At 36.3% G+C, this 10,659-nt stretch overlaps 1 protein-coding gene across 1 annotated transcript in view; it reads right to left on the reverse strand.

The window, feature by feature from the left end:
- Positions 1-2,826: 2,826 nt before the first annotated feature.
- The window catches only part of wnt7ba (wingless-type MMTV integration site family, member 7Ba), a 10,994-nt gene continuing 3,161 nt past the window's right edge, over positions 2,827-10,659 (reverse strand). The window contains exons 2-4 of the mRNA XM_016236202.1: positions 8,177-8,403; positions 5,921-6,192; positions 2,827-4,446 (exon numbers count right to left, since the gene is read on the reverse strand). Of these exons, the coding sequence (XP_016091688.1) occupies positions 3,967-4,446; positions 5,921-6,192; positions 8,177-8,403 (979 nt within the window). The 3' untranslated portion in view covers positions 2,827-3,966. The remainder of the gene's footprint in view (positions 4,447-5,920; positions 6,193-8,176; positions 8,404-10,659) is intronic.

Below are 10,659 nucleotides of genomic sequence, written 5' to 3' on the forward strand. Positions count from 1 at the left end.
TTTTTAAAAGTATGCACCAACTATTCAAAAGTTTGGGTTCAGTTTTAATGTTTTTGAAAGAAGTAAGTCACTAAGGCTGCATTTATTTGATAAAAAAAACATTGATATTTTGAAATATTATTGCAATTTAAAATAACTATTTGAATATATTTTAAAATGTAATTTATTCCTGTAATGGCAAAGCTGAATTTTCAGCATCATTACTCCAGTCTTCAGTGTTACGTGATCCTTCAGAAATCAGTCTAGTATGCTGATTTGGTGCTCAAGAAACATTTCTTATTATTATTATGAACGGCTGTGCTGCTTAATATTTTTGTGGAAACTGTGATATATTTTTTTTCAGGATTCTTTGATGAATAGAAAGTTTAAAAGAAAGAACATAATTTGTTACATTAATATATATGTATATATATATATTAGTGCTGTCAAACGATTAATCGCATCCAAAATAATAATAACGTTTTTGTTTATGTAATATGTGTGCACTGTGTATATTTATGTATATATAAATACACACCTACAGTATATATATTGAAAATGTTTACATGTATATATTTATATAATTTATATTGCATATAAATATATTTAATATACAAATATAAAATTTTTCATATTTAACATTTATTTCACATGTATCTGTGTGTATTTATATATACAAAAATGTTTATTTTGGATGCAATTAATTGTTTGACAGGACTAAAATAAATATATATGTGTGTGTGTGTGTGTGTGTGTAAAAGTCTTTACTGTCATTTTTGTTGTATTAAATTTTCATATTTAACATTTATTTCACATGTATCTGTGTGTATTTATATATACATAATAAATATACATGGTACAAACACATTATGTAAACAAAAATGTTTATTTTGGATGCAATTAATTGTTTGACAGGACTAAAATAAATATATATATGTGTGTGTGTGTGTGTGTAAAAGTCTTTACTGTCATTTTTGTTGTATTAAAAATAGTATTGATTAATTGTAAAGACATTTTACTCACCCCAAACTTTTGAATGGTATTTTTGTGTGTGTATATATATATTCTGATATCGAGTAGAAAACATATACTATTCAAATAATATAAAGTAAATATTTTCATGATTATAATCAAATAATTTAATTTAGTAAACAACATGTTTTCTTTATAATAGAATGTATACTCTGCCTACTTAAAAAAAACAGTATAAATTGGTCTTTACACATAAAAAATAGCTGCTTTTCTATTTTAGGAAGAGTGTCCCTAGATTCTTATTGATAGTTTTGCTCGTTTACTGTCCAGCCTAATATACATAGAACATTAGAAGAGCAACTTCTCTCAAACTGACCAGAAATCAGTCATCAGACTATCCCACACCACGTTTTGTCACTCCTGATCATCTAGTTCTGCCCTTAGTTTGTTCTATGTGAATCAGACCAGAAGTATTAGCTTGCAGAATCACATCTAGCCCCGTCCCGTTCTGGAATGAGCTGAGTGGTCCACACACATACACCCCCATAGCATTAATACCCCTCTACGGAGGCCTCTGCTCTCCCCACCACACCCTGTTTTTTCTGCCTCATATTTTTTAATGACAAAATGTTTGTGCGAAACAATCGGGGTTGACAAACATATACTATTCAAATAATATAAAGTAAATATTTTCATGATTATAAATCAAATAATTTAATTTTGTAAACAACATGTTTTCTTTATAATAGAATGTATACTCTGCCTACTTAAAAAAAAAACAGTATAAATTGGTCTTTACACATAAAAAATAGCTACTTTTCTATTTTAGGAAGAGTGTCCCTAGATTCTTATTGATAGTTTTGCTCGTTTACTGTCCAGCCTAATATACATAGAACATTAGAAGAGCAACTTCTCTCAAACTGACCAGAAATCAGTCATCAGGCTATCCCACACCACGTTTTGTCACTCCTGGTCATCTAGTTCTGCAACTTAGTTTGTTTTATGTGAATCAGACCAGAAGTATTAGCTTGCAGAATCACATCTAGCCCCGTCCCGTTCTGGAATGAGCTGAGTGGTCCACACACATACACCCCCATAGCATTAATACCCCTCTACGGAGGCCTCTGCTCTCCCCACCACACCCTGTTTTTTCTGCCTCATATTTTTTAATGACAAAATGTTTGTGCGAAACAATCGGGGTTGACTTTTCTCTCAATCCGGGGTATAGTGTTGGGAGCTTACGCGGTTCCGGTACCCAGCAGTTCAGACGGCTAACAAAACAGGTCCAATTTACTTCTGCTTCGGTGGCTGCCTGCAATGCTTTTCACCCACAGGAAAAAGACCAGAGGGGCAGAGAGCATACGGCGGGTGAATGAATGAGCCAGGTCGGATGCCTATTCAAACCCAGGTGGGAACAGCTCTGTGTCACTCCGAGATCAGCGTTTCGCAGTATCTACACCCACATCTATAAGCCGCTTGGTGCTTCTGGGAAGAAACTTTCTGAGTCGAGCGAGATGTTGACGTGCAAGATTCATTTAAATGACCACAGCTTGATGTATTTGATCCAAACTGTTTGATTCATTTATTTATCTTGCGATTTTACTGTAAATCTTTGCCAAAAAAAAAGTATAAATACATCCAGACAACAAAAAGATGAGATGGTTTCATATCAAACTTGAAAAAGAAATGGATAACACAGGTAAAGTCATTAAAAAAAGCTTACATAATTAAACTGGGACAAAAATTGGAGATCTGTAATTAAACAATAAAATCATTACAGAGAAAATAGTATCAATAATTACTCTGAATATACCTGACATAAAGTGCCATATTCTCTACATAAAAAAATATATTTTACCAAATTTGCCAGCTATATAACTCATATAAACAATTTAGATGAAAAACAAATGCTACTCAAAATATTTCCAGTGACCATTTAACCATTTTTTTTTTAGACCCATATCTGTATGGTCCATTGGCTCAGGCGGAATATAACTAGACCTTGTGCACGCCGGAGCAGTGATGTGGAATCCCATATCTCTGGCATTCGTGAGAATGGTTTGGTCACTCTATGAAGTATCTAAAAGCTCTCTCTTTCTTTCCCACACACACGTTTAGAGCATTGCAGCATACATGGCCAAGTCTTGATATGACTAAGGAAGCTTCTCTTCTCATAAAAAAACACAATCGGTTTTTGTTTCCATACAGCCCACAGTACGCGCCATAACCACCAGTGCAGTAATTGGCAACGTATCCACAACATTTCTTAAGTGTAGAAATGAGTTGGCCACTTTTCTTCATCGGTAAACTGCAAAAGAAGCTCTTTTTACATACGCAGTGTCCTATACTGTTTCAGGTTGTGTTTTGGAAGCAACAGATCAGTAGCAATGATATTAGAAGTTTTTACTCCTGTGTACCATTACGAGACATCTACAGTATGGACATTTTCAGTCTTTTTTTTTCTCCAAAGAGAAGGGAAAAGGGTTCTTTTTTCAGTGTTCAAACAGATACAGTGTGACTGAAGCTTTCCAGCATTTCCAGAGTTGCAAAGTTGCAGCACCTCTTTCCTCTCGAACTTCCATAGGGGCTCAGCTGGTGGGATATCTTACAAGTTCCTCTTGTCTTCATTTGAAAAAGATCACCTTTGTGGGCAGTTTAGACTGTCCAATAGGAGTTTTGAGTCAATATCAGGTCCTCAGGACAGGCCCTAACTGACCTTCCTCAAGTCTGTGAGAATCTGATATCTACAAAAGCCTAGCGCTGCATATATATAGCGTCCATATGTTTGCATGAAATCCCCAAAAAGTCAGTCTGAAGTCAGTGCATTTTCCTCTCAAGGCATCTTCATTATCCATCCCGGTTCTCCTTTGGCAACAGCCTTTCTTGCATAAAGACTGCCTGATGTGCAAATTGAAGCCTTCCAATTCGACACTTCCATTTCTGTTTCAAACACTTCCTGTTTCTTTCCATTGGCTTCTTGCCTTTCTTTCTTGTCCTTTTAACTCTTCCTTTCGCTCATTTACAGGTAAACACCTCTGTCTTTTCACTGCAGGTGTTACACTTAACGAAGCAGCACCACTGGAACTTGCAGTTGCACTGCCACACGCGCGTGTACTGGTGGGTGTTGTGGCCCCGGCCGCAGCACATCAGGTTGCACCCGTCTGTGTGAGGGGACGTGTGGTTACACAGCCGTCCTCTCGTTCCCGTGCTCCCCGTCACAGCATCCTCCTCACAATAGTTGGGCGAGTGCTCCAAGTAAACCAAGTCTGTGTCCGTGGGCTTTATGTACCCACGGGACTGCTTGAGACGCAGGAAAGAGGGTTGGCGAAAACGCGTGGCTCTCATGGCCTCCACCTCAACCGCAGTGGCATAACGCTCCTTAAGCAAATAGCCGATCTCTCGGAATTTCGGCAGAGTTGTCCAACAGGTTTTTGTGGTACATGAGCCGGAGACACCATGACATTTACATTCCAGCTTCATCCTTTCCTCTAGAACCTGCAACAGTAGGGAAAAACCCAGTGTTACCAAATGTTGGTGCTTTGTTTTGTAACTGAACGGCAATGTATATATGTGACCCTTGACCACAAAACCAGTCTTAAGTCGGTGGGGTATATTTGTAGCAATAGCCAAAAATACATTGTATGGGTCAAAATTATAGATTTTTCTTTTATGCCAAAAATCATTAGGATCATCATGTTCCATGAAGATATTTTGTAAATGTCCTACTGTAAATATATTTAAACTTAATTTTTGATTAGTAATATGCATTGCTAAGAACTTCATTTGGACAACTTTAAAGGTGATTTTCTCAATATTTCGATTTTTTGCACCCTCAGATTCCTGATTTTCAAATAGTTGTATCTCGACCAAATATTGCCCTATCCTAGCAAACCATACATCAATGGAATGAAAGCTTATTTATTCAGCTTTCAGATGCTGTATAAATCTCAATTTCGAAAAATGTATCCTTATGACTGGTTTTGTGGTCCAGGGTCACATATTGACTTGTAAATAAAATAAAATAAAAATACATACATTGTTTTATTAATTTTATTTGTAGTTTTGTGCGGTAATGTGTGTAATGTAAAATATAATTGTAAAATGTAATTATATGTATAATTATAAATATTATGTAAAATATTATTTTTAAGCTGTCTATATTGCTATATTACTTCAATTTATATGCAAGTTTTATGTTTTTATACTACATTTTATATTCATTTACAATGCTCAGACTTTCACTAAAACATCAAGCTATATACATTTATATGTAAGTACATACACATATACACACACACACACACATGTGGTTTATCTGGTTTTTATTTCCTAGCAAGACTCACATAGTATTTTACAATGGGCATGACTTCATCAGAGGCCTCTGAAGCTGAGGTGCGAGTGAATTCATGCAGCTGTTGGGTAAGGGAAATTCTTGACATTTTATTTTGACTGTTTTCAGCAATTTGAACCAAAACCCATTATTCAATACGTCCTGAGCAATGTTTCAATGTGCAATGCCAGATATCTGTCAAAACTGAGGGGAAAAAATATGTTTTAGCCAGACCATACCCTGTAATTTTCTCTACCTTCCGAAGGGCCACATCAAAGAATGGGAGAAATGTCCATAATTCTCAAGTCCCCATTTATGCATATGGTTACATTTGAGTTAAAAGCAGAACTATTTGGCTGTTTGATGTGTTACTGATATGTTCAACAGACAGAGGTACGTGATAGTTGACATTTACCCGTTTAGTTAAATGTTAATATTCCCCTTCAATGAGAGGGATTTGAAATTCAGTAGTTATGTTCCTATGTTTTACCCCCTTAAGTCTTTAATCTCTCTGTTTAAAAGCAATGTATCAAAGTTCCTGGTTTCTATTAACTAAATCACATGAAAACATAGGAATTCTTAAAATTTTGTATAAATATGTGTACATGTATACAGCTCTATAAAACTTGTCTTCCATACCTTTCTTCCTGCTTCATTATTGTGCAAGTTCATTAGTCTCCTTGCATTTTTTTTAATCTCTCGGGCATCCACAAAGCGTCTGGAGAACTCCACGCCGTATTTAACATCTGCCGAGCAGCCGCCCCATTTCCAGCCCTCCTCCTGGTCGTGATAGCCCTGCTTTTCTCTGTCACAGCCGCAGTGGCTCAGGTTGCCCTGACTACAGGCTGCTGTCACAGCATGGGCAACACCTGCTGCCGTGACGGCGTAGGTAAACGCAGCCTCCTTGCTACCTAGGAAGAAAAGAGTAGAACCTCTGAGATGATTTGACACCACTGACATCCCAAAGTTCATGCCAGTGAGTTTCCTCTTGTCTGAGTGCATCTTTGTTAGATTTCCCACTCAACGGTGTAGCTACTGCATTCACTAGCGGGGTCTAACTTCCAATGCGAAGCAGCAAAAACACACCTGACTGTAATTCTTAACCCTAAATATGATTAACTGGTCCATGTTTGTTTGATTAGTGATGGAACTAAACTCTGCAGGGAGATAAATCTCCAGGAGCACGACTGAGCACTCTTGATCTCAAGATTGATGTAAGAAGACTAAACTGACCCCTGCTGGTCGGCCTTCATGAAAAGAGGTTAGTAAGAATGGACTGACCACCACAAAGATCTCTATACTATTATCTCTATACTAATGCATTAATTAACGACTGAATGAAGTGTTGCGGTCATTTGTCATTTGGTTACTTTCTCTCTATTCAATTTCATTCAATTCTATTCCCCAAAATGTTGGTTATTCCATTGTACATTAGTGCCATGTTGTGTAGAGTTGAACTATGGTCATCACTTTTGCGATTATAGTCAGACCTTGTCACCAAACTTTAGATGAAGACTAATCATCAAGTCTGCCAATAATACCGCAATATTTTATTATACACCGATTTGCGCTTACAGTATAAGCAGGAAATAAATATGAAATTGCTGTTCTCTTTTTTAGGATAATATCCCTCATTAAGATATGCTGGCAGTGAATCTTGTAAATGCAACAGTGATTACCCTCTCCATCCTACAAAATGGAAAGAGACCATTAGTGTTGTTTTTTTTTTCATAGCTAAAGCCGACATCCAATAACTGATCATCAGGGTTGACTGAGCACAGGATATTTCCCTTATCCAGCCAAGAGATCTGAATGATATAAAGTCTTTGAATAATTTGACACGTAATGCGTGTCTGGATCTACTGGTGAATTTTAACTACTGTTATTCTAATGGATTTTGTGGGGAAAACCCAATGGCCTTTCAGTAAAGTTCACAATGGCTATTAAATGGCTATTAAATAACCTACAGTTTATCCTAAAATGTCCATTCGAACATTCGATTTTGAGAAATATGAAAGTCAATGAAGAGCAAAGCATTTTGGAAGATTTTCTCTACTGTAGGTACAGTGTGTTCTGCTTCCTCAATATTTCAGCTAATTTGATTACGCTTTCAGCTACCTATAAAAGCACACTCAACTGTTTTATAATGTTTAAATCAATTTTAGAGTCAAAATTGGTGAAGAAATTGAGTAAATAGTCTGTAGATTCCATCCATTCCAGATACTGCATATGAAACTCAACATTTCTGCTACAGTTACACAATACAATTTTCTTTCTCACACAAGCAATTTGCACAACAGAACATAAAAGCTTACATATTAGAACCCACATACGCACAGTGTAGAGCTCACTATAGCCGAGAAACATACATTTCCTTGCACAAAAGAAATAAGATTATGTTGTGTAGAGCCAACCAACCCCCCCAAAGAGTGATTGTTACCAGGACCGTTGAATTAAACTCAGCCTCGCACCGCACCCTGACCGTAACAAAACATTTCTGACTGAAAGGCAATTTATATGTGAGTGCTATATTAAAAAAAACATATTACTGTGTGTTCTTCGGTTGAGGTTCTCACAAAGTAACTGGTGCCATTTGTGTGTGTGTGTAACTGTGCGAATGATTTTAATGTAATTGAGGACAGATCGCGTCCACTTTAACCACATATTACTGTGTGTTCTTCGGTTGAGGTTCTCACAAAGTAACTGGTGCCATTTGTGTGTGTGTAACTGTGCGAATGATTTTAATGTAATTGAGGACAGATCGCGTCCACTTTAACCTCTTTTCGTCTCACTTGTGTCGCAGGGCCACACTCTCACGGAAACAAATCGCAGCCAAAGCAACACACGCGCACACACACACACACAAGAACAGATCACAGGGCTGCACCTACTGACCTACTCTCAGCTCTTGCCCAAAGACAGTCCTCTCGCCAAGGGCAGAGCAGTTCCACCGTCCGTAGCGAAACTGATACTGGCATTCGTTGATGCCCAGCTGAGCGCCTTCCCCAATGATGATGATGGCATCTGGGCGGCTCTGGCAGATGGCGCGCTGTCTGGGAGCCAGGCCAGGGATTTTGTTGCAGATGATGTTTGCGCCCAAAGCCACGACTGAAGACAAAGCCCTTTGGAGGAGACCAGGTACATTGATGTAAACAGCTGATGTAGACCAGGTATTCAAGAAATGGGGACCCAAAAATTACAATTCTGTCATTGTTTACTCACCTCATGTCGTTGCAAACCTGTATAACTTACACGATATTTTTTAAAAATCAGTGGGGTCCAGTGCTGCTTTGGACCCCATCGACTTTCACTGCATGAACAGAACTTTCTTCAAAATTTCACCTTTTGTGTTTTGCAGAAGAAAGAACAACTTGAGGGTGAGTAAATGTCAGACTTCTCATTTTTGGGTGAACTAACTTCATGCATTTCATTTTCTTGGTTAGTGGACTGCACAAAACTATTTAAGATTGCTTAGTGTTTTAGAAGATATATTTATAGTGTAGTTTGTACGGACCCCTCAAATACCCTCATGATTTAACTGCACTCTGCCAGACACTTTCCTCACAAACATTTCCATCTTTTTTCAATATACCGCAGGAAACATTTAAAGGATTGCCTTTACTATAATAAAAGAATTTCCGAGCATCTCATGACTTGTTTAAAACAGAACAACAAACAACTCAAAGTTCATGAATCAAAGCTTTTACAGGCAAGCACGGAAATGAACTTGACAATAATGTCCCAAATAATGTCTAAACAGATTAGCAGGCCAACCATACATTATTCTACAGATAAAGACCACAATCAACAAAGCAATCACAGAATATACAGCCCAATTAAAGTTAAACTACACGCAAATGTGGATTACTCTTGTAAATCAAGCTGTCTGTTCTGCTGAAGTGAACCCCAGTGTTAGTCTATTGACTAACAATTAAGTGAACACGATCCGGAAATATATTGACCCATTTTAGAGCAGTGCAACTAATGTCCTGATACAAATTTGGAATAAACACATTTCAGCCAAGAAAGCCATGCTTGAGAGGAGCTACCAAAACTAGAGTGTCCATTCATCAGTCATAATAACAGTTTAACATTCTTGTTCTTGTAACAAGAATGTTATTTAATAGCATCTGAATACAGGGGAACTTTAAAAGTAATTTTTAATGGAATTCAGCAGATTTCTTTAGTCTTCATATGTCTGATCTGAGGAACATCCACGAAGAACATTTTGGGCTCTAAATAGTCTACAGGCTACCTAATTAACTAAGAATCCGAGAACAAAGTGTAAATTTGACAAGACTCGGACTCAAAGCTTTAAATAATGACCACTTCAGAAAGAGTGACCAGAATCTATTTAAAGTACATTTATGGTCTTACACATACGTTTGAATCGTGTGGCTCAGTAATTTCTCCACAGACTGAACTTTTGTGCAAATAAAAGGTTCACTCTTTTCCAGCCACATCCCGCACATCTCACCCTCTGTTTTCTTTCCAAAAAATAAAAAATAAAATAAGGTTTTCCAATTACAAGCATTTCAGACCAGAACCTGATGTAATTAGTAAAACATTGTCCTCACAGACTCACAGCAAATGAATGAAAGGTAATCCCATCAATTTTGACTGAATGAACTGGTTTAGACTGGCATGACACGTTTAGCCTGTAACTGGGTGGTATGATTAGTATATAACTGGAAATCTGCTCATTTGAATAATTAATTTCAGTGCAACTTCACTAAAAATACTGTAACATATAAGGTATTTTGGGAGGTATTTAAGGTATATTATAACCTAATTGAACTACTAAAATCTGCTTTGTATCTCAAAATATATTGATAAACACCATAATAAAGGTGGGAAACCAGAAGCCACATAATGAGCTCAAATTCATCAAAATTTGACTTTTGCAGTGTTACCCACACAAACACTATCAATGCAACACAGGACACTTAAAATGCAATAAACATTAACCAATCAACTATATTGTGCATAACTGTTAACAAAAATAATAAACATAACTATTTAAATAAAAGATAATAACATTTGTGGGAATATACTTTTACTGTTTTTTTTACTCTATACACTTAGCCATGCTTTTTTAATTAACTTCAACAATGTTTTCAAGTAAAAGAACATGTAATGTTGTGTTGAATGCAATAGATTTTGTTAGGAGTTCGTAAGTATGTAATTAATACTTTTTATTTCTGAAAAACACTATTTTACAGTAAATTACATTTAGTGTGTTCATTAAACTTAAAGGTTAATTAACATTTTAACTGCACTATTTAAAAAAAAATTTTTCTTTTAAATTAGTACCAATTTTACAATGAATGGATTCTGATACATTATTGTCTTTTTAATAAAAAAAAAAAAAAAATATA

This window comes from Sinocyclocheilus grahami, unplaced genomic scaffold (genome assembly GCF_001515645.1).
Source record: "Sinocyclocheilus grahami isolate Dianchi unplaced genomic scaffold, SAMN03320097.WGS_v1.1 scaffold484.1, whole genome shotgun sequence".
NCBI lineage: Eukaryota > Metazoa > Chordata > Actinopteri > Cypriniformes > Cyprinidae > Sinocyclocheilus > Sinocyclocheilus grahami.